Source organism: Ursus arctos, unplaced genomic scaffold (genome assembly GCF_023065955.2).
Source record: "Ursus arctos isolate Adak ecotype North America unplaced genomic scaffold, UrsArc2.0 scaffold_7, whole genome shotgun sequence".
Lineage (NCBI taxonomy): Eukaryota > Metazoa > Chordata > Mammalia > Carnivora > Ursidae > Ursus > Ursus arctos.
Window position 1 is genome coordinate 39,718,916 of NW_026623089.1, and position 27,467 is coordinate 39,746,382.

Here is a 27,467-nt window from a genome sequence, read left to right on the forward strand (position 1 = left end):
TCTGTCCCTGGCCTGCTGTGCCCAGCGGTTGCTTCTAGGGCCACAAGCCCCCTGCTACCACACCATGCCCTTCTGCCCCGCCAGGCATCTGACCAGGAGCAGGCGTCAGCCCAGGGGTAAGTGGGCAACCAGGGTCAAGAGCAGGCCGCAGGGACAGGAGGCCAGGGGCGATTAACCCTTGAAGGGCAAGTGGTGTTTGGTGACTCCAAGCCGGTCAAGAGAAATGAGTGGAGACAGAGGACATGAACCCGAGGGGCGGCTTACACCCCTGTGGGGGTCAGCTTGGTGTGGGCTGGCAGGGATGGGCAGGGCGGCAGCCCCTGGAGACCGTGGACGGGCCCAGCTGGCTCCTAGGCATTGCTCAGAGCTGCACCCCCCCCCCCCCCCAGCCACAGTCTCAGCAAGTCTGAGGGTGGTTCCCCTCCTCCCCTCCAGCCCCAGCTTGAAGCTCTGTAGCCACCAGCCCACATGGCTACTGAGCACTTGAAACGTGGCTAGTCTGGATGTGCTGTTTGGACAAAATGCACACTAGATTTTGAAGGCCTCGTAAAAAAATACATTAAGATTATTGATTGCAGGTTGAAATGAATGGTACTGTTTTGGATGTGTTTGGATAAATATATTATTCAAAGCAACTTCACCTGTCTCTTTATCCTTTTTAAATGTAGCTACCAAAACATTTTAAAAAGTACGTGTAGCTTGCATTGCATTTCCATTGGACCACACTGCCCCAGACAGCTGTATTCTCACACTTGGCCTTCACCCCTCGGAATCTATCAGCAGGGGCTTCCCTAGGGCTCCCCGCTCCCTGAGCTCCCAGTAGAAAGATGGACGGCCCGTGGTAGGTCATCTCTTGCAGTTACTGTCACCTTTAAATAGTGATTTCTTTTATTTTTTAAACATTTTCCATAACTCCTGGCCTAATACAGATAGCATTTGATTAATTACATCAGAATGACAATTTTTTCACCTGAATGTCCTAGATGGAGTCCTCTGCGCTACCATGGTTTAAAAAATGCTCTTATAAATATCACTTACTCTTTTGTTTTCTTTTTATTATAAAGATTTTTGTACAGAAAAGTTGAGAGATAGGGGTTCCAGGACAGGAGCCGCTGTATTTTGGAGTCACCTCTTCTCCCCCAGAGCCCCTTGCATGGGTAGAAAGAGAGACTCACGCACAAAAGGAGTTTCTTCAGTTGAGGTGCTCAGAGGGGAAGAAAGGCCCGGCTGGGAATAAGAAAACCTGGGGTGGGGTCCTGGCTGGGTCACCTGGGGGCCGGTCCCTTGAACACAGTGGGGACAGGGTCAGGAACCCGTCTGCCTAGGGTCCTAGTTCACTGACTTGACAGCGTGGACATGCTTCTAACCATCTCTGGGCCTCAGTTTCCTTTCCTGTAAGAGGGGGATCATGGCACCACTTCCTTTGTGAGCGTTCAGACGTGGTGCTCGTCCGTTTGTGGACATCACACCGACCTCAGAGCGAGCGCTTAGTGCGTGCCGTCCGCCTTGGTTCTGCGGCCGCTGTGATTTACCCCCCATTCGTCACAGAGTCCCTGCACGCCCTCCCCGGGCCCCGCTGCTTGGTGTGCTGGAGTGGCCGCCAAGACAGACGGAGTGGGGCTGGGCCTAAAATAACCAGTATGAATAAGCACGTCACGTAAACACATAAACTGTGTGTGTACTGGGCTGTGCTGAGTGGGAAGAGGCATGGGTCGCAGTGGGTAAGGACGTTTAAACAGGGTGATCAGGACCGGGTCCCAAGAAGGCGACACTTGAGGACAGAGCCGAAGGAGGCAGGCGAGGTTGTGTCTGGGAGAACAGCTTCTGGGGCAACAGTGAGGGCGGGTGCAGAGACCTTCAGGCAAGGGCGTGCCTGGTGGTTTGAGTAATGGGAGTAATGGCCGAGAGCTAAAGAGAGAATAGTGGAGAAGTCAGAGGAGTGGGGGGGGGGTGTTGGGAGGGGGAGGAGCAGCCTGGATGATCACTGCAAGGACTCTGCTGCGAGGGGCACGTTTTGCATTGAGCAGAGGCTTGTGAGCTGGTTTGGGTCCTACTGGTCCACTGTGGCCGCCATCCCGAGAACAGACCGTAGGGGCCAGGGAAGGCCTGGAGACCACGCCAGTGATCTCGATGTGAAAGGACGGTGGCCAGGACCAGGTGGAACAGTGAAGCGTGGTCAGATTTTGAGTGTCTTTTATCAGAAGAACCAGTGGAACTTACGGCTAGGAATGGATGTGGAATGTGAAAGAGCAGAGCTGATGATGCATCTGGTTTCCACTTGAGTAGCTAGAAGAGGGGTCGCCCTGACCAGAGACGGGGAGGGTGGGGCAGATCCAGAGTGATTTCGTCCTTGGTAAGTGGGAGGTGCCTGGAGAGACATCCCAGTGGAGCTGTGGGGCGGCCAGTGGAGAGTGGGTCTGGAGGGCCGGGGGACAGTGACCTTGGAAGTCATCAGCATAGGGATGGCATGGTCATCACAGAAAGTCTTGAGATGGTGTGAGCCCACAAGAGGACAGTGTAGGTCAGCGTGGGGACAAGGGTGGGGGGAAAGGCCAGGTGACCCCAACTTTCTGCCTGAGGTACCCGATTGCCCGGCACTGAGGTGGGAACCCAAGAGGAGGCTGACGTGATGGACAAAGTCGTGACGATTTTCAGACCAGCCACGCTAGCCTGGGGAACATCACACAGCTGTCGAATTGTAAAAAACTAAATTTAGACTCAGAGGAAATACATGTGGTTGTTCGATATCTCATTCTTAACTGGGGCGGTTTTGCTCCCCAAGGGACACTTGGCAGCATATGGAGACATTTTTTGGTGGCCAGCCTGGGAGAGAGGGGGGCAGGCTGTTACAGGCATCTCGTGGGAAGAGGCTGGGGATTATGCTTAACTTCCTTCCCTGCACAAGACCAGCCGCCACCCCAAGGAAGAAATACCGGTCGTGCTGAGGTGGGAGAAGTCTGCCCTCTGTTATAGTTCGTTGAATGTGATAATAAAATCGAGCATTTAAAGAGTGCTTGTTAGAGGCCAGGTGCTAAACTAGGGGAGTATCTCCTTTCGTTCTCCCAGGTGGCCGCCAACCTAAAGTTTTCTTCACCGTCCAGGGGTGTGATGGACACTTGGGGACGTGAAGTCACTGTGCTGCCCCTGGTGGAGCCAAGGGTAGGGCCAGGCTTGGGCTCCGAGCCCCGTTCAAGGAGGCCTCTGAGGCCTGCACCTGTGTCAGGAGGGGCTGGCAACACCGGGGCCACACAGACTGGTTTAACACAGGACAGGAGAAAACCCAAAACAGTAGCAGGAGACCCTCTGCTTTCATGACGCTCTTCTTCCTGAAATAATCGGCTGTTAGGATTTTTTTCTTTAACTAAAGCTAATACCCCTCTTTCCTAAGCAGCAGAGAAAAAAGTGCACATAAATAATTGAATGCTGTAGAAAATCCCAGAGTTTGCCTTAATGACCTATTTTATCTTCCTTGGATTGCCCTCTGCTGCCAGAGAAGGTTCTCGATAATAAATAAAGAATGAGCGTGTAGTTGAACAAACCTACGTTTGAGTCCTGGCCCTTCCGCTTGTTTGCTTGTGAGCTGAATGTGTAACTTCTCAGAGCTTCAGTTTACTCATCTGTAAAATGGGCTCAGTAATACTCCTTCCTACAGTGCTCATGAGGACCCCGTGTGGCCATGCGTGTTAAGCATCTTGTGCAGTGTTTTACGTATAGTAGGTCCTTAAAAGTGGTAGCATGACTTTCATTTCTGGATAAGATGGAGTAATAGGTACCAATTTGCCCTCTCACCTAAAACACCCCCCCCCACACACAAAAAGACAAGTAATATGAAACTGGTTTTTTTTTTAGATATTTTTACTATTTATTTATTTATTTGCGATAGAGAGCATGAGAGAAAAGAGCACAGGCAGGGGGCAGAGGGAGAGGGAGAAGCAGACTCCCCGCTGAGCAGGGAGCTCAATGTGGGGCTCCATCCCAGGACCCTGAGATCATGACCTGAGCTGAAGGCAGATGCTTAACTGACTGAGCCACCCAGGCACCCCTGAAGCAGTTTTTTGTTGTTGTTGTTTTGTTTTGTTTTAAAGATTTTATTTATTTCTTTGACAGAGAAACAGCCAGCGAGAGAGGGAACACAAGCAGGAGGAGTGGGAGAGGAAGGAGCAGGCTCTCCCAGCAGAGCAGGGAGCCTGATGTGGGGCTCAATCCCAGGACTCTGGGATCACACCCTGAGCCAAAGGCAGATGTTTAATGACTGAGCCACCCAGGCGCGCCACCCCTGAAACAGTTTTTAAGATACTCAACATTAGGCAGTGAAGGGCTGTGATCCCCAAAAGATGGGAAGCAAACCAGGTGAGCCCTACACATGCCCCAGCTTACTGCCTTGAGAAAGTTCCGGCTGTAATGCAGAAAGGGGAAACCCAGGTGGAGCCCATTAGCCTCCATGCATTAAGGACACAGAGCTTAGAGATGGAGAGACCAAAGCATCTAGAGTTTTCGGGATGGAATACCCAGGGGAAAAGAGCTGCACAGAGAGAAAACTCCTCGAGAATTCATCACCATGTGCGTGTGAGGAAATGACCTGAGCCCGAGGAAAGAACCACTAGCGAGGACTCCAGGCAGCAGTGTGCCCTCTCACACAGGGCAGGGGATAGTGCCTGTCCCACGTGCCCTCCAGGAAAGCCTCGTGACTCATGGGGCATTGCATAGAAAACACAAAGGGTTTTTCCCTTTGAAGTGGGGAATAATTAGCTCTCTCCTGAGTGTTCTGGACCCACTTCTAAGAAACCTTAGAAGCAAAGTCTGTAAAGATCAAACCCTTTCCAAGTAACCTAACTTCATCCCAGAACAGGACTCAAGAATATTTAGAAGAATACACAGATGTTCAGTACCCAACCATTTAAGAATCACAGTGTCTGACATCTAATAAAAAATACCAGGCCTGCAAAGCAGCCAGAAGAGAGGACCCACAATGAGGAGAAAAAGCAATCAACTGACACCAACGTAGAAATGACGCTCTCAGAATTCGCAGAGACAGTAAAACAGTTTTTATAGCTGTATTCCATAGGTTCAAAAAGTGAAGTAGGGACGTGAAAACTATTTTTAAAAAGACCCAAATCAAACTTCTAGAGATCGAACCACAACGTATGAGATAAAAATATACTGGATAGGATTAATGGCAGATTAGACAGAGAAGATGATAAAAAGATCGGTGCGTTGAAGATAGCGGTCAGAACTGTCTGTATTAGTTCTCCGCTGCTGTAACTAATTACGATAAACTCCGTGGCTTGAACAACAGACATGTATTATCTTCTTGCTCTGTAGGTCAGAAGCCAGTCTCCCCGGCTTAAATCATGGCATCAGCAGGGCTGAGTTCCTTCCGGGAGGCGCTAGGGGAGAATCCATTTTCCTGACTTTTCTAGCTTCCAGAAGCTGCCAGTTGCTGGCTCCCTCCCTCCATCTTTGAGGCTAAAAACGGCGATTGAGCCATCACGTTGCATCACTGTCACCTGTATGTGGTCATATTTCTCTCTGGCTCTCTTCCCTCTACGTTTAAAGACCCTTGTGGTTACCGTGGGCCCGTCTGTATAATCCGGGGGCCTGCCTACCTTAAGGCCTGAGCAATAGAATTCCATCTGCAACCTTGATTCTCCTTTGCCCTGTCACCTAACACAGGGACAGGTCCCAGGACCTAGGAAATAGGAGTCTCCGGACACTATTGTTCTCCCCACCACACTCTCCAAAAAGAAAACACAAAGAAAAGAATAATTATCAGTGAGCTGTAGAATAACTTCAGGCTGCCTAATATACATGTACTTGGAATCTCAAAATGGGCAAAGTATATTTGAGGCCGTAATGGCCCCACATCTCCCAAATTTTATGAAAACTATAAACCCAGACATCTCAGAAGCTCATCGAGTCCTAAGTTCTAGAAACATGGAGAAGACCATACGGAGGCACGTCATATTCAAATTGCTCAGAAGCTGAAAGAGAAGAAAGACGCGTTACATGCAGAGGAAGGTAGCAGCCAATGTCTCATCAGAAACGGTGCTCGGAGAACACTTAGAGGCCAGACCATATTCTTGGGCAAAACCAAGTCGTAAAGGGACTCAAGTCGTACTACAGGTGTTATCTGACCACAGTGGAATTAAAGTAGGAATCAATAACAGAAAGATTGGTGGGAAATTCCCCCAACTTGGAGACTAACACATTTCCAAATAACTCATAGGTCAAAGGAGAAATCCAAAGGGAAGTTATTTGGAGTTGAAAATATTTTGAGCTGAATTAAACACAACACAACGTACCAAAATTGGGGGGGGGGGTGCCTATAAGCGGTACTTGGAGCAGTGTAGCACCTGTCGCTGTGAGCAACGAGAGAAGGAAGACCCAATGAAAGCCAAAGTAGACGAATGAAAAGAAGTGCTAAGGATCAGAGATGCCATCAATGAACTAGAATATACATTTGCGGACTACAGCCCCTGGCTGGCTCCCTCTCTTTGGAAATAAAGTTTCACACAAACACAACTGTGCCCTTTTGTTTACATATTGTCTGCGGCTGCTTTTTAGCTGTCACAGCAGAGTGGGTGGTTATGGCAGAGACCATATGGCCTGACAACCTAACATATTTACTGTCTAGCCCTTTAAAAAATTTGCTAACCAGACACATAATAAACAAAATCTGTAAACCAGAAAGCTAGGTTTTGGAGATCAAAAAGATTGGTAAGCCTCTAGCAATACTGACCAGAGGGAAAAAAGAAGACACACATTACCAACATCGGAAATGAGAGAGGTGACATCACTACAGATTCTCCAAATATTAAAAGGCTGAGAAGGGTATATTATGGACAACATGCCGTCTATACATTTGACAACTTAGATGAAAGAAATTCCTTGAAGAACACGAACTACCAAAGCTCACTCAAGAAAAAGTACACGTATGTATGAAAGAAGTTGGATTTGTTATTAAAGACCTTCCCGCAAAGCCAAGTCCGGGCCTAGGTGGCTCCGCCATTGCATTCTGCCGAATATTTAAAGTTTGAAGCAACAGCAACTGTACACAAACTTTTCCCAAAAAATGAAAAGGTGGGAATGGTTACCTGCTTCTTCTGTGAGGCCAGTGTGACCCCAGTACCAAAACCAGACAAAGACATTCTAGGAAGAGAAAACAGCAGACCAAAATCCCTCATGAATACAGATGAAAAATTCTCCAGCCTGAGAAAGGACATCTACAAAAATTCTACAGCAGACTTATTTAGGGATGAAAAGCTTAGTGCTTTTGCTATCGGGTCAGGAACAAGAGAGGATGTCTGCTCTCACCGCTTACGTTCAGCATTATGTATGAGGCTCTAGTCACTGCAATGAGATAAGAAAAAGAAACAAAAAGCACCCAGATGGGAAAGGAAGAAATAAAACTGTTTGTGCAGACGGCCACCGTCACCCGTGTGGGTGCACGGGCCAGTCAGCGGAGAAAGGACGGTCTGTTCATCGAATGGTGCTGGAAAGACTGGACATGCAATGCAAGAGAATGAAGTTCAGTCTGTGCCTTGCACCAAATACAAAAATTAACTCATAGACCTAAATCAAATCCTAAAACCACGACACTTCTAGGAGAAAACTTTTATGACCTTGGATTAAGCAGAGATTTCTTAGATACAACGCCGGAAGCACACTCCATAAAAGAAAAAAAATGGATACATTGGGCTTCACTAAAATTAAAAACTTCTGCTCTTGTAAATAACACACTTAAGAGAACAAAGAGAAAAGGCCTGGACAGGGAGAAGTATTTGCAGAGCGTGGATCTAATAAAGGACTTGTTTCCGGAATATATAAAGAACTCTCAAAACTCAATAAGGAAAAAATGAACAATCCATTTCAAAAATGGACAAATGATTTCAACTGATATTTCACTGAAGAAGATACATGCATGGCAGTGAAGTCCATAAAAAGATGTCCAAAATCATTCGTCATTTGGGAGCTGCAAATTGAAACACGATGCTCTCCCTCTGCACCCGCATCAGAATGGCTAAGAGTGAGACTGACCACACCAAGTGCTGGTGAGAAGTGGAGTTCTAGAACTCTGGTACCCTGCCGGCAGGAACAGAATGGTGCCCTCACTTGGGAAATCAGCAGCGGCTGTTTCTTAAAAAGTTGAACATGGGTAATGAAAATATGCATGAATAAACATACACGGAAAGTGAAACGTGCAGGCCCAGAGCGTCAGGAGGGCAGGACTCTAGGCAGGGGCCCACCGGGCAGGAGAGCACCTGCCGACCTCTGGGCAGGATGGATCCAAGTTTGGTGGGAACTTGAATGAAGCTTATGCAACTTGAGTGGCTCTGTTAAGGAAAAAGAATTTAAAACGAGAAGCCAAGATTAGGTACAAAAGTGAGTTTTTAGGACAAGCAAGTAACTACAACAAATCCCTGGAGTCCTAGATCTCTTTCTTCTGAGTCATCCTGAGACACTGGTTCAGAGAAGGGAAGGTAGAGAAGCTTCATTGTGGTTTCTGGAAGCTTCCTCTCCCCGCTTTCCCGCCTCAGTGGCAGCGCCCACACCCCTGGGAATGACCTTAGGAGCCCACCGAGCCATGAGTGCCGCCTCTCTGGCCTCGGGCTCTGCTGTCTCCGCCCCTGGCTCCCCTCCCCTCCGCCTCCACAGCCCTGCTGCCCCGCGGGGATGGGGCTTGGGTGTGCAGAAGGCATCCTGGGGTCCCAGCAAGTTTGTCTCCTTGCTCGCCACCCTCCTGAGTGTTCGGCCACACCGGCCTCTCCAGAAGGCCAGCCCTGCTCGGTGCCCCCGCAGTGAGGCCACACCCCACCCGTGCTCTGGCTCTCAGAGCACTCTCCTCCGCTTCCTAGTCCTTGGGGGCTTTGCCGGGACGGCATCAGACCGACCCCTGCAGACTGCCTTGTCTGTGAGGGGTGACAAGAGCGTGGGGTGGGTCAGAGCCCAGAGCGGGGGACTTGGAATCCCAGGCTCCACGAAGTGGCTGTGTGAGTTCAAGCAAGTTCCGTAATCGCTCTGTGCCTCCCTTTCCTCGTCTAAAAATGCAGAAAGCAGTAGTACCTCCTTCCACAGAGCCTTTGTGGAGATGAAAGAATCCTAGGAGGGCTGGTGTGTCTGTCAGTTTTGCCCAATTACGTGTCTGCAGCTTCTAGAAGAGCCCCAGGCAGGAACCAAGTACTCGGGAAGCGCTTGCTCCTGTCTGGTCTCCGTCCCGGGGCTGCGGGTTCTAGCAGGGGGTGTCCTGGGTCTCACAGTTCTCCCTCACTGCTGTCCCAGCCCCTTGAGAACCCGGGTCTCGGGGACTCACAGCCAGTGTGGACAGTCCTGCTTAGGGCTCTGGGGCCGGGAGCAGGCACGTGGGGGAGATACGTATTGCAGGATGTTGGGGACGAACAACGACGAGATCGTTCTCGAACATCCCTTAAATCACCTATAAAGTTCAGTGGAACTGGGTTTTGTGTACGTCCAAGATCCGTTCATTTACACATGAAAATGTAAGAACCACTGGGAAAAAGTCACTTAATGAGCGTTGGTCTGAGCTTTCCCACCTTCTGCCTTGATGTAACGATCCACTGTCTAGCTGTGAGTAGGCGCAGGTGGAGAATTCTGGAGCATTTGCTCCATGCTGGTGTCATAGCAACCCTCGGTAAGGTTACTGCTTACGGACAATCAGGTCTCATCCTCAGGCTGGAATGTCAGAGCCTAAGTTAAAAGCATGAGGTGAAGTTGCACTGCGTGCCTAGGAGGTGGAAAGCTGATTTAAAACAAACTATAGAGCGAGGCTACTCTGGGTTCTGCACCTCTCCCAGCCAGGGGGCTCTGATGATTTCCTTTTTGATGTGGAAATGTAGCAAAGACCAAAGGACAACACTGAAACCTGGAAGGGCCCCAGGAAGCGTGGAAGGGGTAGGTGGGCCCGGGGAGGGGGGCGGGGGGCGGGGGTTGCTGCCAAAACAGAACCAGAAGCCTGGCCATTGCGGACAGGTTTGGGAGAGGCGGCCTCCTCCCACCGCAGGGAAGAAGAGGCTCCCTGTGGGAGCGAGCATCCGCCTTCTGGTTGCCGTCACACGGGGTCCTTGCAGTAAGCCTGTGTCTCCTGTCTTGCAGGTGGTGCCGGGGAGCGGGAGAAGGTGCCGGCCAGCCCCGAGGCGCTCCTGCTCCTGGCCAGCTCCCAGCGCGACATGGAGGACTGGGTGCAGGCCATCCGCCGGGTCATCTGGGCCCCCCGTGGCGGAGGTACTGCCCGTAGATCGCATGCTCGCTCTTTAGAACCCTTGCCTTCAGGTAATCATGCCCCCACGCCGCCCTGAGCCTGCAGGACCCCTCTCGCTCGGGGCTCACTGGCTACAGCAGGCGGGCCGTGCCAGCCTCGTGTGCTGCCAGCCCCCAAGAGTCACGCCTCCCGAGTGCCAGGGGGGTGGCAGCAGGGGGCCTCGGGGCCACTTTTCCAAAACGTGCCCTCCTCCAACGAGAATCCTGAGGCAGGGGCGTGCACCCAGAGCCCTGCTGGGCAGTAGGCGGTCGTGAGGTGGGTGTACTAGGCCCAAGGTCCTTCCCCCTGCCGTGCCTCGCTGCAGCCACATGGGGCCCCTGCGCTGCCCACACAGCCTGCTCCCGGGTCCTGATGTGACAGCAGTGGCTTCCACCTTGATTAAGAACACTTCTTGGGTGTCTGAGGCGTACCCAGTTGTATTCCAGGCGCTAGGAGTTCAGTGACAGACAAAATAGAGATTCCTCCCCCGTGCCCCCCCATCCATTGTCCAGTGGGAGACAGACAACAGGCAAGTAAAGGTGCCACATCACGTCGAGTAGAGAGAGATGTAATGAAGTAAAGCTCAGTAGGAGGATGGGGGATGCTGTGTCAGATGCTGTAGCCCAGCCAGCTCGATGAAGTGGCCAGGAGAGCGAGGGGAATGCTGGGTGAGGAGCATTCAGGTGGAGGAGGCAGCCAGTGCAAAGGCCCTGAGGTAGGAATGAGTGATATGAACAGAGGGAATCTCAGGAAGGCCAGTGGGTCTGAGGAAGTAGGACTGGAGAGTGGAGGATGTGAGGCATGAGAGGTCACCGAGGCCTTGGGGACATGGTGGGGATCTCAGATTCTGTTCTAAATCGATGGGGTGCCAAGGAGGGCTCTGAGCAGGAGACAGACAAGACCTGACTCAGATTTATAAAGGGCCCTCTGGCCGCCACGTGAGGGGTGGAGCATCGAGAGACAAGCGTGGACGCAGCAGGCTGAGACAGCCCTCAGACCTGGGTGACGGGGGCCCGGGCTGGCGTGGGAGTGGAGGAGACGGTGAAGAGAGGCGAGCAGCAGGTGTGTTCTGCAGGGAGGCCGCCAGGTTTTGTTGAGGGACATGGGGTGCGAGAACAAGGAAGGATGGCCCCCGGCCGTGCGGTTGCTGTCGCTGTAGGTTAGTGACCCTCTGCAGTCATCAGGAAAGAGCTTTTAGAAGGGGTCGCCATGCTGGCCGGGCTGGGGCCACCAAACTCCCTGCTGAGTGTGGGGACCAGGAGCTGCTGGCCTGTGACCATGCGAGCCGTGGATGTCTTCTCTCCTGCACACAGTGTCTGAGTGGTGTACAGGCGGGGGCGGAAGCTCCCCTGCGGGGCTCGGAGCCCATCTGCAGACCCTGGGTGCCCTATAGGCCGAGCCCGTTCCTCACGCCTCGCCTCGCCATCTCTCCTCTGCCATTGCTGGCTGGGCCTGCCCGACCGCCTTTCCTGGAGCCAGAAGTCCTCATGGAGAAGAGTCGATAGAACTTCCCAAGTCAGGTGTTCTCCTGCGTGTCACAGATAGCCTCACGCTGTTAGCCACGGCCTCCCTGCCCCTGATGACTGCAGCAACTCTGACCCCAGACCCGAGCCCACCCATGATTTCTGCAGCCTCCACAGACTTCCTTCAGTGCAGAGTGGCTGAAACCGAACCCACGGAACGAAGTAGAGCCCAGAGACAGACCCTCGTGCGGCTGGACTTTGATTATAACAGGTGCTGCCTTTGAACGCTGGGGAAAGAACATCCTCGTGACCTTGGGGCAGAGAGAGATTGTTTGCAGGAGTCCAGAAAGTCATTAATCTTGTAGGAAAAGGTTGATAAATTGTCCTCCACAGAATGAAGAGCATCTGTTCTTAAAAAGCAGATTAGGAAAATGACAAGACAAGCTTACAGGGTGGGAGAGGCTGTTGCCGCACACGCGAGGCTTCCTCCAACTCCTGCACGTCAGTAACGCAGGGACAGGCACCAGCAGCGGCTCGGGCAGGGGACCAGAACCGGCCCTTCACCAGAACAGAGGCGCTCGTGACCAGAGAGCACAGGCAGTGGCGCTCGGCCTCACTAGTGATCAGGCAGGTGTGCGTGAAAGCACTACCCCCGCCAGAAAAACTCCGCGAAGGAGGTGGGTGGTTTCCAGGGGTGACGAGGACAGAGAGCTCCAGGCGCCTGCGCGGCTCGCTGGGGATACCTGCAGCATCTGCGACAGTCGATGCTATGCACACCTAGGCCCCAGCAGCTCCGCTGCTACACTCCTCCCGGATGGAAATCTGCACACACAGGGGTGCCTGGCGGGCGCAGTCACTTAAGGGTCCGACTCTGGATTTTGGCTCAGGTCCTGATCTCAGGGTCGTGAGGTCGAGCCCCACATCCAGCTCTGCACTTAGTGTGGAGTCCGCTTGAGATTCTCTCTCTCCCCCTGCTCCTCTCCCCGCCTGCGCTCTCTCTCTCTTCCTCTCTCTCTCCAAAAAAAATAAAATAAGAAAGTGCACGTGACGTATACACGTCACGTGTTCCCAGCAGCCTTCCCTGCGATGGCCTGACGCTAACACACTGGATAACTAAAGATGGTTTGTTCTCGCAGCAGAAACCCTACAGCAATGAGAAAGAATCAACTACAGCCCCACCTGGCAACATGCCTGAATCTTAAAAACATATCGAGGGACTAGGGAGGCCCAGTAACATACTGTAGGTATGATTCCATTTCTAGAAAGTTGAAAATAGGGCAGAAGGAAACTATTATTCGGGGATAGGTCATGCGGCTGCAGAAAGAAAGACCGAGAAATGAATGCCATAAAAGCCAGGATTGTGGTCCTAGTTCCACAGGCGTTCATTTTACAATAATGGGTAATCTGTACACGTATGCCTTAAGTGTGTTTCTGGATGTACACATATTTCAATATATAAAATATATTAAAAAAAAAGAGAAACTAAAGGCCGAAGAGGCTATGTAATTTGCCCAAGATAACCCAGCCCTTCAGGGAGCAAAGCTGAGAAACAAAGGTGGGTGTTGTGAGCCCAGACGCTGCCGTGCTTTGACTCGGACCGCGCAGGATGCTGGCACAGCCGGTCTACACAGGGAGCCGGCTTCCGGCCACAAGTCTATGTCTCTCTCTGTCTTTCTCTCACCTCCTCCTTCCCCCCACTCCTTCTCTGTGCTTCTGCACAACTGGGACCCTTTGCAGAGTCCCACGTAGAACCCAGATCCATCCCTCTCCCCCCCCCCAGCGTTTATCAAATTTCTCAGGCTGCGTGCTGAAGAAAGTAAGAATTAAAACAGGAACCATCATCAAAGGCGCTTATCTGCTTTCTACCCGAAGCATAGAGGAAACGCAGAAATCCCAGGGGTTAGCCATGGCAGACATGTCTGGGCAAGCCATGGGCACTCGCAGGTGGGCGCAGTCAGCCTCGGCAGCTTTCCTGGCAAAGCTGTTATTAGCCTGGCTTCCCCTGGAAAGGAGGCTTAGAAAGGAGGCTTCTTTCACTGTTAATCACGGAGTCCGTGAGCCCTTTCAAGCATGTTTGTTCTGGCCAAGAGTGGGCCACCTCTGACAGACGGGAATGGGCAGTGTGCCTGCTGCAGTCAGGGGAGAGCCCGGCTGTCCCCACAGAGAAAACGCGGGGGTACACACACAGGGTCAGTGGAGCCTGTTACCGCTGATGGCCTGCCCTGAGGTGGCCCTGACTGTGGTACCTCTTGTCCGGGCATTCATTCATTCATTCAGTCAGTCATTCATTCCGCCAGTCATTCATTCACTTGGGAGTGTGTTCTAGGGGCTGGGGATACGGTAGGGAGCAGGACAGACAAGGTCCCTGCCCTCCCTCATGAAGTGCCCATTCTGGAAGAGAAACCAGGGAACAAGTACGATAAGGAAGCCTGTTGCAGTTTAGATGACAATGAACTCAGTGGAGAAAGATGAGGTGGGGAGAGCAAGCAAGAATGATGGGGGACAGAGTTTCATGATCTTTGAGTAAGATGAAAGGGTGAATTACACACATATTTGGGCAGAGAGTTTTGAAAGCAGAGGCAGCAGTGTCCATGTTGGAACAGCAGCAAGGAAGCCAGTGTGCCCGGAGCAGAGTCTGCGGAGAGGAAGAGAGCAGGAAACGGGTCAGAGAGGCAATGGGGAATAAATCAGTAGAGCCTTGTCGTCATGGTGACACGGACTTTTCCTGAGTACCTTGGTGCCATGGGTGGGTTTTGAACAAAGAATGGCAGAGCCTGACTTGGGTTCTAACAGGATTCCTTTGGCCATGTGTTGAGAATAGAGCAAACAAGGCGAGGACAGAAACAGGGAAATCAGTTCCTTATTCAGTAATGCCAGTGAGAGATGATGGCAGCTTGGTCCTGGATGGTATTGGTGATGAGAGGTAACTGAATTCTTGAAATATTTTAAGGTAAAAGTAGTACTATTTCCCTGCTGGAATGGAAGAAAGGTATAAGAGAAAGAGTAAAGGCAAGGGTAATCCCAAGGCGTTTTGATCTAGGCAACTGAAAGGATGGATTAGCCATTAACTGAGATGAGAAAGACCACAGGAAGTGCAGTGTTTGGAATGAAGATTGAGAGATCACACTGGGGCTTAATCTGAGATACCTGTTAAAGACTTAAATTTAAATGTCCAGCAGGCAGTTAAACATTAAAGTCGAGAGAATTGGAGAGAGGACTGGGTTGGAGAGAGAATTTGGAGGCTTTTGCCACATAGATGGGATTTGAAGCCATGAGGCTGGACGAGACACCATGGAGCAAGTGTAGGGACAGCAGAGGATGAGGACTGAGCCCTGAGCTGCTCCCAGGTAAGAAGTCAGGGGCTGAGGAGGAGCCAGCAGAGGGGGCTCAGAAGTAAGGGAGAGGAGCCAGGAGTGAGTTGGGGATCCAGAGCCAAATGAAGAGAATGTCTAGGAAAGAAGGAGCAGTGACAACATGCACTGTCAACAGATCAACCAGAAGAGAATGGACACTGAGCACAGTTCCCCCACTGACTTGGGCACCTGTGGTTCCGGTGGAGTGCTGGCGATAAAGCCTGGGAATCGTGGGTTTGTGAGAAGGGATAAGAGGAGGGGACTTGGAGTGTGAGGATAACCAACTGTTTCAAGATGTTTGCTGTAAAGGGAAAGAGAAATGGGACAGTAGCTGGAGGGGAAGGCAGGTAAAAAGAGGTTTGCTTTGTTGTTATTGTTTTGTTTTTTCAAGTTAGAAGATAAAACGCCAATGTGAAAGGCTGATGGTACGGCACAGGGAGAGAAGTATTACTGGAGCACCAACAGCTCCGTGGGTCTAGATGCAAAGTTCCTCGACAAAATGCTTACAAATTGAATCCAGCGATATATGCAAGGATCGTACCACGAGCAAAGGAGATTTACCCCAGGAATGCAAGGGTGGTTTAACACCTGAAAATCAACAACTGTAATACATCAGTAGAAGAAAAGACAAAAACCACACGTTCAACTCAGTAGACTCGGAAAAAGCATTTAATAAATTCTGACACCCTCTCATGATAAAAACATAGAAGGGCCTAGGGATAGGGATAGAAAGGAAGTTCCTCAACTTGATAAAGGGTATCGACAAAAAACCCACAGGCAACATCATACTTATGGAGGAAGAGTGGCTCCTTCTGCTCTGAGATCAGGAAGAAGATATGGATTCTCACTTTTCTCACTTCTGTTCAGCACTGTACTGGAGTTCTAGCCAAAGCAATTAGACAAGAAAATGGCATAAAATACATCCAGATTAGAAAGGAAGAAAGAAGTAAATGTATCTCTTATTTACAGATAACATGATCTCATGTACAGAAAATCTTAAGAAATCCACTAGAAAACAATAAGAAGTCATAAAAAATTCAAGACTGCCGGATATAAAGTCAGTCAGTACACACAAATCAAGTGTATATTTGTTCAGGGGTAATGAGCAAACTGAAATGAAATTAAGACAACTTATTTACAGTAGTATCCCAAAGAAGAGAATACTAAGTGGGCGCCTGGGTGGCTCAGTAGTTAAGTGTCTGCCTTTGGCTCAGTTCATGATCTTGAGGTCCGGGGATCGAGTCCTGCATCAGGCTCCCTGCTCAGCAGGGAGTCTGCTCCCTCTGCCCTTCACCCTGCTCATGTGCACTCTCCCTCTCTCTCTCTCTCTCTCTCTCTCACTCTTTTGCTCTCTCAAATAGATAAAATCTTTTAAAAAAAGAGAATACTAAGTAACACAAGAAGTATAAAACTTACTACCCTGAAAGTGACAAAACATTGTTGAAAGAAACTGAAACAGACCTAAATAAATGGAAAGACATCCCATGTTCATGGATCAGAAAACTTGATCTTGTGAAGAGGGTAACGCTCTCCTGTGGATCTCTGGACTTCTGGGACCAGCTCTAGGAACAGAGGCAGCAGCTCCTAGCCAGCTTGCTGTGAGAGGAGAGAGGAGGGACCCACAGAGTAGCCAGGGCTGCCTGGCATCTGGCAGGTGCTTGCATGGGTATCTGGAGAGGACTGCACGCCCTCAGAGGTGGGTCTGGTGTGCACGGGAAGGTGCTTGGTGACACCAGTTGCACTGATGGGTGAGAGGAGGCAGAGTGAGCACAGATTTCAGCATTGGGCTGTGGTCTCATGTGATCTGGCTCTGCCCTTTGCTTTTGTGACCCTGGGTATGCCAGTTACCCTCTCTGTGTCTTTTTCTGCAAAATGGGAAGAAGAGTATCTTCTTGGAAGGATTGTCATGGGAATTAAGAGAGAAGATCTATGCAAAATGCTCATAACAGTGGATTTCTTTTTTTTTTTTTTTAAGATTTTGTTTATTTGACAGAGAGAGGGTGAGAGTGTACAAGCAGGGGGAGCAGCAGGTAGAGGGAGAAGCAGGCTCCCCACTGAGCAGGGAGCCTGATGCGGAGTTCGATCCCAGGACTCTGGGATCATGACCTGAACCGAAGGCAGACGCTTAAAGGACTGAGTCACCCAGGTACACTCTCAGTGCTAAGTAGCCCTGACTCATTGAGCAAACACAGAACATCTGCCCTCTGCAGGCCGGGACTTGGCAGGGCAAAAGAGAGATCAGAGGGAGCTTCTACCCCACTCCCCAGGCGGCCACTAAGCAGGAAAGTAAATCAGGAGGCCCAGAGCAGTGGTTCTCAAGTGTTCGCTAGCATCAGAGTCACCCGGAGGAAGGCCCCTGAGAATAGACGGCTGGCTCCTCCCGCAGGCTTCCAGCTCACGTGGTGCCCGAGAATTTGTATTTTGAACAAGCTGGCAGGTGCCGCTGGTGTTGCTGGTCTGGGCCCGCGTTCTGTAAACCTGTGTGTTAGGAGGTGGTGAGCGCTATCATAAGACATGCAAACAGCGGTTTTAAATACAGTGATGAGGGCAGGACGTTCAAAGAGCGTTGGGAGGTGAGAAAGCGAGCCAGGAGGTGTGGTGGCAACCAGCAGAGCACGTCTGATGTGATCTTGAACCCTCATGGAGGCAGGTAGGCTCAGGAGAGGGACAGAGCCTGCTGGGACGGAGCCTGCTGCCCAGGCCTCCTGCGCCCTGTAGGAGGCACTTAGGCTCTCATTCCAAGTGGAGGCGGAGGTGGAGGGGGGGCATTGGAGGGCTTTGGGCTGAGGAATGATGGCATTTGATCTACAGCTGAAAAGGGCCATTCTGACTGCTGACCCCTCCCCAGGGACAATGACGAGGCGAAGCCAGGACACAGATATTCGGGCTTCTCCAGGCAAGAGCCAAGGGTGCTTTCACTCTGGTGGGTGGCAGTGAAAGTAACCACGTTCTGAGTCTGTTTTGAAAGTAGGACTGACAAGCCCTGGATGGGGGTGTGCCAGCGGGGGACTGGCAGGTGGGCTCTGAGAGGTCCTCCCGAGAGGCCTTGGGGACAGAGCTGTCATTAACCAAGAGGAGGAGACTCAGCATGTTTGAGAGGTTAGGGCAAGACCACAGTTCCATTTGGACACATTTGAGTTTGAGGGGTCTCTTTGTCATTCAACCAGAACAGGGCTGCCTGGGCAGCTGGATGCGGGAGTCTGGGGCTTGGCGCTCTCTGGTAGCACAGTAACTGTCCCACTCACAGACCAGCAGCCACTGCCTAGCACAGCCCATGTGGTCAAGTTAGACCTGCCAGAATCCTCTCTACCACCGCCCCCCCAAATTCCCCAGACGGATGGAAGTGGGCAGGTGCCCTCCTGTAGAAGGCTCTGGACTCCAATGGGCACTGCCGTATGAGCTCCAGATTATGCCCTGGCCAGGGTGACCCCCATCCCACGGCGGGGGCGGGGGGCATTTTTAGTTGTGGGGCCTGGTAGGGGTGGGTTTTCAGAGATAGCCAGGAAGCTGAGAAGCTGAGGGTCTGCCCTCTCAAACAAGTACCTCCCACACAGGTGCGAGAACCGAAGCTCAGGAGGGGAAAGCAAGTCAGCACCAGAGCCCACGTGTCCCCTGGGAGGGCCCATCTACTCCCAGAGTAGGTGCCTTTCCCTGAGCCTTTGGGCCCTTCTCTTTAAGCTGGACAGGGCCCAGACCCAGGGGGTCCCTGGGCCGTGGGAGCTCCGGGCTTTTCTGGCAGGTGTAGGGCAGGGCATTCCTGGGCTTGTGGCCCTCACTGGCATCATGAAATGCCCTTCCTCCCTTCCTGTATTGGTGAACTCTGGGAAGGGAGCACACTGAGCCCCTCCCCACAACCCAGGGCTAAGGAGGACGCCAGCCCCCACCCCCACACTAGCCTCTGGGCCGGGACCAGGGAGCCTCAGGATTGAAGGGGGCACCAAAAAACTCAGTAATCAAGATAAACGTTTTATTGTAATATTTTTTAAATGAAAATTAGTGCAAAAAGTCCGTTATGTTAGTTTCTTATTGCTGCTCGACAGATTGCCACAACAGAATTTATCTTCGCACAGTTCTGGAGGTCAGAAGTCAGAACTGAGTCTTACAGAGCTAAAATCAAGGTGTTGGCAGGGTCTGTTCCTTCTGGGGGCTCTTGGGAGACCCCTGTTTCTTGCCTCTGCACCTTCTAGACACTGCCCACCTTCCCTGGTGGTGGCCCCATCACTGAGGTCCCCGCTTCACCCCTTACGTCACTACCTCCTCTGTAGTCGCACTCCCTCTGCCTCCCTTCTCTGAAGCCGACCTGGATGACCCAGTATAATCGCCATCCTTAGTTCAGTCATGTCCACCCAGTACCTTTTATTAGGTAAGGTAACACAGTCACAGGTCCCAGGGATTAGGATGTGGACATTTTAGGGGGGATCATTATTTAGCCTACAACACCCATGATAAATATCAACATTTTAAATAAAGACAGGATCCATGGGGTTAGGGTGAGGCACTCGTGAAGTCTGTGCAAGAGCAGGGCTGGAGCCTGTCATTACTTAAAATTCTGATAACTCGTTCATCATGGATTTTCTTTTGCATTTAATTTGTATTTTTAAAAATATTGCAATAGGATATTTATCTCATTAAGTTTTTGACACCTCCTTAAATTCTGCGCCTGCGGTAAGTGCCTCATATTGCCTCATGCTAGCCCCAGCCCTGCTTAGAAGAGCAAGAAGAGGGGCCCTGCCCCACGCACTCAGCTTTGGGATGAGCCCCCCACCCCTTCCAGCCGCAGGGCTCCCCTAAGCCCTTCCCTTACAGAATTCTGCGCCCAGGCTCCTGTGGACCTCTCTTCCTCCTGCCTGGTGTTGCAAAGCCCCCAGCTCTGCTTTGCTTTCCACGGATCCTCCTGGTTTCTCCCTGAGGCTGCTATCCATCCCACTCTTGAGACTTTGAGTGTGGGATCATGGGCTTATTTCACTGGGACAGCATCCTGCCCCGGAAAGAACGCATCTCTGCAGAAAGGTAATTTAGGTCTGGAGGGACGGTCTGTCCACTTGCTAGCTGTGTGACCTCAGGCAAATTATATAACTGCTCTAGGCTTTAGCAGCCACGTCTGTAAAATGGGGACACTGATACTCAGCTCTCAGGGCTGCACAAGACACCCAACTGGAAGTCCCAAGCACCAGCTCTGAAGCTAGGAGCCCAGCTGTAGATCCGAGCTCGACACCCCCCCCCCCCACCGTTGGGTGACCCAGATGAATTACCTGAGCATCCTGGGCCTCCGCTTCCCCACCTGGAGCCCCTGCCTCCCAGCCTGCGGGGAACGGGGGCTGCTAGAGCGAGTCCTCGGCGCCCCCGCAGGAAGGGACCCTGGCTGGGAGCTGCCGCTGGCATTCATTCCCCCGGAGTATCCTCGCGCACTCGGGGAAAGCGGGTGAGACGCCGGCACGGGAGCCCTTCCCGAGGCCGGCTTCAGGCGTGGCACGTCGGGAACTCCGAGTGCGGCCCTCCCTCCCTCCCTCCAGGGTCCCGGCCCCGGGGCGGGCGGCGGGCAAGACGCTACCTGCGCGCGTGCCGGGCATTCCTGCGCCGCCGCACCGGGCGCGCCATGGGCCTGATGCCGGCCGCGCGGGCCTTCTCCCGGTGCTGCGCCTGCCCGCGGCCGCCCTGCCGCCTGCCCGCCTGCTGCGCGCCCGCCGCCCCAGGTAGCGCGGGACCGGGTGCGGGGAAGCGGTGGCCCGAAGCCGGCCGCGGGCGAGGAGGGCGCGGCGCACGCGTCCAGCGGGGGCGCTGCGGGGAGCGCGCGAGGGTCGGGGTGCCCGGCGCGCGGCTGGTCGCAGGGCCGGGGGAGCGGGGCGCGCGCGTGTTCGCGGCGAGAGGCCGAGGCCGCACGCCCCTCGTATCTTGTGCCCGGCGTGGCGGCCGGGAGCGGAGCGGGGACCCGCCAAGGGTCATCCCCGCCACTCCTGAGGGGACCGAGCGGGATGGGAGCCCCGGGCTCCAGACTCCAAGCCCAGTGCTCGTCCCACGTTTGTCCCCCTGGGCCTCAGGAAGGCCACTGTGCTGGGGCGTCGGGCAGCCTGCCACAAGGAGAGGGATCCTTCGCCCTGGGCAGGACCCCCGCGGCCGAGGTGATGTTTGCCTCTTGCCGTGTTTCTGTCTTCTGGCTGCTGTCAGCCTGTTGGTTTCAGCCTCCCCCCCCCCCCCCGCCCCCAAGGGCAGCTCTGAGTACCTAGAGCAGGGCCAGGCACAGGGACATGCATGGCCCTGGAAGGGTGGGGTGACAAACCTTGGCAGGGGAGCTGAGAGCGGGAAGGGATTTCCCAAAGTCTGAAGCTCTGGAGAGAATTCAAGAATGGTTTCCTCCTTGTGTCTTTTCCCTGACTGTGGCCTGGCCCCCTCCCCGGTCCTGCAGTCCCCCAACCAGAGAGAGCCCCAGGAGAGCCAGAACAGGCCCGAAGTCTCCGCTCAGGAATCAGCTCCGAGCGAACACGGGCTGCCTCCCTCTCCTGCTGGGGCCCTCGGAGCTGACAGAGCCACGGCCCTGGGCCGGCTGTCCTGGGTCAGGAGAAGGCTACCGGTATCAAGCACCTGCTGCAGTGGGCCTGCAGGGTGAGCCCTCCCAGGGCGGCTCACAGCCCCGCCAAGGGGCAGAGAGACTGAGGACTGTGCCCAAGGTCATCCAGGACAGGGATCCGAGCCAGCTGACTGCCAGGCCTGGGGCCCGTGACTTCCTGCTCCTGCGTGGAATTCTGGGGAGAGGGGAGTGAGAGTGGGGTCTTGCCAGGGAGAGCTGGCAGGAGGGGAGGCCCGGCCCGGCTCTGAGCCCGTCAGCAGGTTGGTCAGGGGAAAGGCAGCCTCTGCCGGTTTCCTCTCTGGTGGCAGAGCCAGTGCTCTGTGAAGAGCGTGGGCTGGGACCTCGAGGAACCCGCACACTGGCTGGGTTTCCAGGGATCTGACAAACCTACTGGAACTGGTTCTTGGCAAGGCTCCCCCTCCGAGATGTGCCAGGAGGGCTGAGGGAGTGGAGTGCGGCTGCTCCCAGCCCTACCCGGCTCTGCGAGAGACCCTGGCGAGAGGAGTGGTGGGCAAGGGCCCCTGCAGCCTGAGTGCAGGTGGTCTCCTGCAGGAGGACCGCTGGGAAAGAGGCCCTACTAGGCTGAGCTGGAGTGACCTTTCCCAGGTACTCCACAAAATCTCTCCCCCCAGAGGGCGGTGAGGGGCAGCTTGCCCCTGAAGCCTGCACAAAGTCTCCCTCCAGGCTCCCCACAGCCCTGCTGGGAATGTGGGCTCTGTCCCAGGCCTGCTGGTGCCTTGGGCGGGGCCTCAGGGCAGCATCTTAGGTATGATTCTCCCATTTTATAGATGGAGAAACCGAGGCCCAGGAAAGGCGGCCACACCTCTCCTCAGTAGCTCCGCTGGGGTTGTACACCCAGACCAGTGCACAGGTCGGCTCAGAGTCTGTCTTCACGGCCTTCGGTCGTGACCACCACCTGCCTCTGTCTCCACCCCCACCCCTAGCCCAGCCCTGTCACCAGGCTCAGCACTTGGAGGGCCTCTGGGGCAATGTCACCATTTCCCAAAGCCCCTGCGCAACATAGGAGGTCGGCTCTCACTCCAGCGGCTGGTCCTTGCCTCTTCCAAGATGCTTCCTCAGCCCATCCTCCAACCCCTGTGCTCCACGGCAGACCCCCACCCAGACCTGCTCTGGGGCCTCTGCTCCTGCGCCCCACTCCCGCATGCCTGCCTCCCACGCACTCTTATACCCCAGTGTCCATGTCACCTCGTCCCCAAAATCGCCTCTATTTGGAAGCGCCCTGGGCCCCCTGGACTTCCCGGTCCCGTCTAGGAGGGCAGGGCGGGGTGAGTGGTGAGGAAGGTCTCACGGGCAGGCCCTGGCTGTGCTGAGGTTGGGGGGGGGGGCCCTCAGAGATGGGGGCTGGCTCTGAAGCAGTTGCCCTCTCTCTGGCCCCGGTCTGCACCCCAGGGGGAGGTGTGGGCGGGGCCTAGCCTGCCTGCCACATTGCATTTTCTCCTGGGTGGGGAGGAGGGAGGCAGCAGAGGGCGTTCAGCTGACTAGGCCCCGGTAGGATTTGCGTGTCTCCAGCCATTGGCGGCGCTGAGGCCGTCCACGACCTAGAGCAGGCCGAGGCACAAGTGCGGCGGATAGAAAGGTGCATGGACAGACGGACAGAAGGACGGCGGATGTCCTGGGGACAGGAGGTGGGCGAGCAGGAGGGGCTAGAGCCTAGAGGAGGCTTGTGGGTCTCCGGCGGGAGTTTTAGAATTCCTCTCCTGTCTCTCTTCCCTGACTGTGGCCTTCAGTGACCTGTGAGCCCAGGGTGGGGAGGTGAGTGCATGAACTCTGTCACTCTGTCACTCGGTGCCCCTTGACCTCTGCTCCCAGTCCAGCACTAGCTGGGAATGGCAGAGAGGGGTGGCTCCCAGTGGGGACGCAGGCAGAGGGGAGCGTTCAGGGCTCACAGCTCACGGAGCAGGGGCATCTGAGCTGTTCCCAAGGGCTGATGGGAGATTTGCACAGACCGCAGAGGAGCTCCAGGCAGAGGTCTGTGCGCGGGCCGGGCAGCAGGAAAACATACGCCTTTAGGGCGCTCGAGGAGTGGGCAGAGCTGACAAGAAAGGGACGTGTGCGTGAGTGGGGAGGGAGGCAGGAGGCAGGCACTGAGGGTGCACTGCCAGGCTAGTCCCCTCCCCTTTTGGGGACCCTCTATTCGTGAGCAGTTCCCCCTGTATGTCCTTTGCCCGCTCATGTGAGGTCCTAGCAAATGCCTCAGGTCGTGACAGGCATGGTTTCCCATTTCTACCTCTTGTGAATCAGGACCCCTCTCCTCCTTCATCCTGACCGCAGTACCCCTGGGGGATGTCTGTGCCATGGAGGTCAAAGCAAAAGGGGGTGAATACCTGTCAGAGCCACATGAGTGGAGTTTGGGCTGGGTGTGAGGCAATAGGGCATGGTGAGGCCTGGGGAGAGGTGCCAGGCGATGGGCTATCACAGGCACAGATGCCGTTGGACGCTGCTAATGTTGCTGGTTGGGCATTCCAGCCTAGTGCCTCCAGATCTGTGGCTTTTTTTCAAGAGAAGCTGGAAATCCAGGTTTTTATATAAAATCCCGCAATTTTTTTTAAAGATTTTATTTATTTATTTGATAGACAGCCAGCGAGAGAGGGAACACAAGAGGGGGGAGTGGGAGAGGAAGAAGCAGGCTTCCAGCAGAGGAGCCTGATGTGGGGCTCGATCCCAGGACTCCGGGATCACGCCCTGAGCCAAATGCAGACACCCAACGACTGAGCCACCCAGGTGCCCCTAAAATCCTGTGATTTTAAGTAATATTAAGATGGTTCACACATCACACTAGCTAAACAAGAGCATTTGGCCCCACGTGGCCCATTGTTGAGTATAGGTGATTGAACCCTGAGTGAGGTGACAGGGAACAGTGGCTCTGTGTCCGCGGACCAGCCCAGGTAGCTCTCAGGCTGGACAGAGAGGCCAGGATGCTGTTAGTGGCGGGCCCTGGGGACGCCTCATTCAGGCTCTTCAGAGCTGCCCCAGTCAGCCACCATGCCAGTCTCATGGCAGTCTCAGCCCCTGTGTTCGACGCTATTGACTGCCCATCAGGCCCCACCCATGTGGGCAGGGCCACTGGGCTCTCCCCCGAGTCCCAGAAGGCTGACAGCTTTTCCTTTCGTGTCATTGTAGTCCCTGCTTACCTCTGCCTGCTGCCCAGTGACCATGTCCTTGGGAACCACTGGGGAAGACCAGAGAAACAGGGGAAGCAGGACTGGTGGGTGGGTAGTATCCAGGTATCCAGGTACCAGCATGGGTGGGGAGCAGCAGTGTGGCCTAGAACATTCTCTAGGCCCAGAGCCAGCCTGCGTGGGTTTGAACCTTGACCCTGCCAGGCTGACTGAATTTGGGCATGTTCTTAAAGTCGCCTGCCTCTCGGTTTGTCCGTCTGAAGAATGGGGATGGTGCTGATAGTGATGATGACAGTAATAGGCCCTCAGTTGTCAGGCTGCGTGAGAACCGTATGCGCTGATGTCCGGAAAGTGCTTAGAGCAGCACCCAGCACCGCAGGCGCTACGTGTTTGCTGTGTCAGCACCCTGTCCTCATGCACACTCGTGCACGGACGTGCACACAAGTCCACTTGCATGCACACACTGCTCCCTAAAGCACTGATGGCATCACTGGGTGCACTCCACATGGGCATGTTTTCTAGAAGGGAGAAGTCTCACGCCTCAGATTCTGTGTGCTTTGTCCTTGGGTCAGGCAGGGGGAGAAGGAAACGACTGAGTCCTGCTCTATGCCAGGCACTGTATTAGGGACCGATGTATCTTGTTTCAAACTAGCTGCCGTGTGGGGGAGCTAAGTATGTGCCGGAGTCCTGCCACTGCTTGGTGACAAGGGGAGATTGAACTCTGACCTCACTGGTTCACCATCTCGGTCTTGGTAGCCACATGCCTGGACAGAATGGAGCTCCGGCATCATGCCTCTGGCACACCCCAAAAGCCACCTTGTGGGGAAGGTCTCTGCATCGCACATGCATATGGAAGATGTTGGGCATTTGAAAGTCCTTGTAGAGCTTAGGGTTGCGAGAAGTGTTTCTCCTGTTACCCTCGCTGTGAGAGAGAGAGAGCTTTATGGACCCCAGCTGCTTCCACTCTTTGCCTGGGCTGCCAGGAACCTCTCAGCCAGTTGTATATTTAGTTGTCATAGGCCTTCTCAGTCTAGAGTTCCTCTGCTTCTTCCTCTCTCCCGCTATCTGTTACTTGCTTTCTTGTCCTCTATTAAATGCTTTGGATCTCTTCCTGTTTTTTGTTTTTTGTTTTGTTTTTTTTGCAAACGTTATTGAAATGTAGCAAACAAGGAAGTGTATAAATCACAACTGTACAGTTTAATGATTTTTCTCAGAGTGAACAGAGCTGGGTAAGTAGTGCCCAGGTCCAGAATCAGCACTACCAGCTCCCCAGAAGCCCCTTGGATCCCGTCCAGTCACTGACGCGCGAGGGTAACCGTGTCCTGATCTGGTGTTGCACGTTACACAGATGGAGTCATGCAGTGTGTACTCTAGGTCTGGGTTCTGCTCACAGTTTTGGGTTTTTTTTTTTTAAGGTTTGAGAGTGAGAGGGTGCATGCATGCATGCATGAAGGGAGGGGCAGGGGAGAGACAGGGAGAGCCTGAAGCAGACGCTGCACTGAGTGCAGAGCCTGACATGGGGCTCAGTCCCATGACCCTGAGATCAAGACCCGAGCCGAAATAAAGAGTCGGACCCTTAACTGACTGCGCCAGCCAGGCACCCTTTTTTTTTTTTTAACTTTTAAAAATTGTTGGTAAAACAGAACTAAGATAATATTTATCATGTTAGCCATTTTTAAGTGTACAACTCAGAGGCATTAAGTATATTTGCAGTATTAGCAAATGTCACATCATCAGGCTCCAGAGCTCCGTCTTGTGAAACTGAAACTCCATCCCCATTAGACAGTAGCTCTCCATCCCCCCAGCCTCCAGCCCCTGGCCACCACCGTTCTCCTTTCTGTCTTGAGGAATTTGTTATTCTTAAGTACTTCACATAAGTGAAATCCTACAGTATTTGTCATTTTGTGGCTGGTTTATTTCACTGACATAATGTCCTGGAGATTCAGCCACATTGTATGTAGTGCCTCAGAGTTTCCTTTTTAAGGCTGAATGATATTCCATTGTATGTATGTACCACACTCTATCCATTTATCTGTGGATGGACACTGGGTTGTTTCTACCTTTGGTTTTTGTTTTGTTTTGCTTTGCTTTTTTTAAGCAAAGTCTGTGCCCAACCTGGGGCTTTGAACTCATGACCCTGAGATCAAGAGCACTCTGCCAACTGAGCCAGCCAGGGGCTCCCTACCTTTTGAATTGTGAATAATATACGACGACCATGGATGCACTGATGTCTGTTCAGGTCTTTGCGTTTGATTCCTTTGGTTATTTACCCGGACGTGGAATTGCTGGGTCGTATGGTGATTCTCCTGTTTTCCGTAGTGACTGCACCGTTTTCATTCCCTTCAACAGCCCACAGGGGTTCCAGTCTCTCCACATCCTCGCCAGCACTTGCTGCTTTCTGGGGGCTTTTGTTTGATAGTGGTCATCCTAATGGGCTGCGAGGTGGTTCCTCACTGTGGCTTGACTTGCATTTCCCTAAGGATCAGTGGTGCTGAGCCATGAGTATGTTTTCACATCAGTGTGTCATCTGTCTTGTCGTGTGAGCTGTTCACCCTCCGTTCTTATCGCCGTCTGGTTCTGCACAGTATGAGTAGACAGTGACATACTTGCTCATTCTGCTTACGGGAATTAGGTGGTTCCCCATCTGGAGGGATTGCAAAGAGTGCCGCTAAGAACATTCTAGTGTCCTTA

General features: G+C 53.2%; 1 protein-coding gene across 4 annotated transcripts in view; it reads left to right on the top strand.

The window, feature by feature from the left end:
• Nucleotides 1-27,467, top strand: part of ARHGAP22 (Rho GTPase activating protein 22) — a 136,542-nt gene that overhangs the window by 97,588 nt on the left and 11,487 nt on the right. For 2 of the 4 annotated variants that reach the window (XM_026481525.4, XM_026481527.4), the window contains exon 4: nt 10,111-10,287. The exons of 1 other annotated variant lie outside the window; for it this stretch is intronic. In XM_026481525.4, the coding sequence (XP_026337310.1) occupies nt 10,111-10,287 (177 nt within the window). The remainder of the gene's footprint in view (nt 1-10,110; nt 10,288-27,467) is intronic. One more of the 4 variants, XM_026481526.4, reaches the window with a different exon arrangement.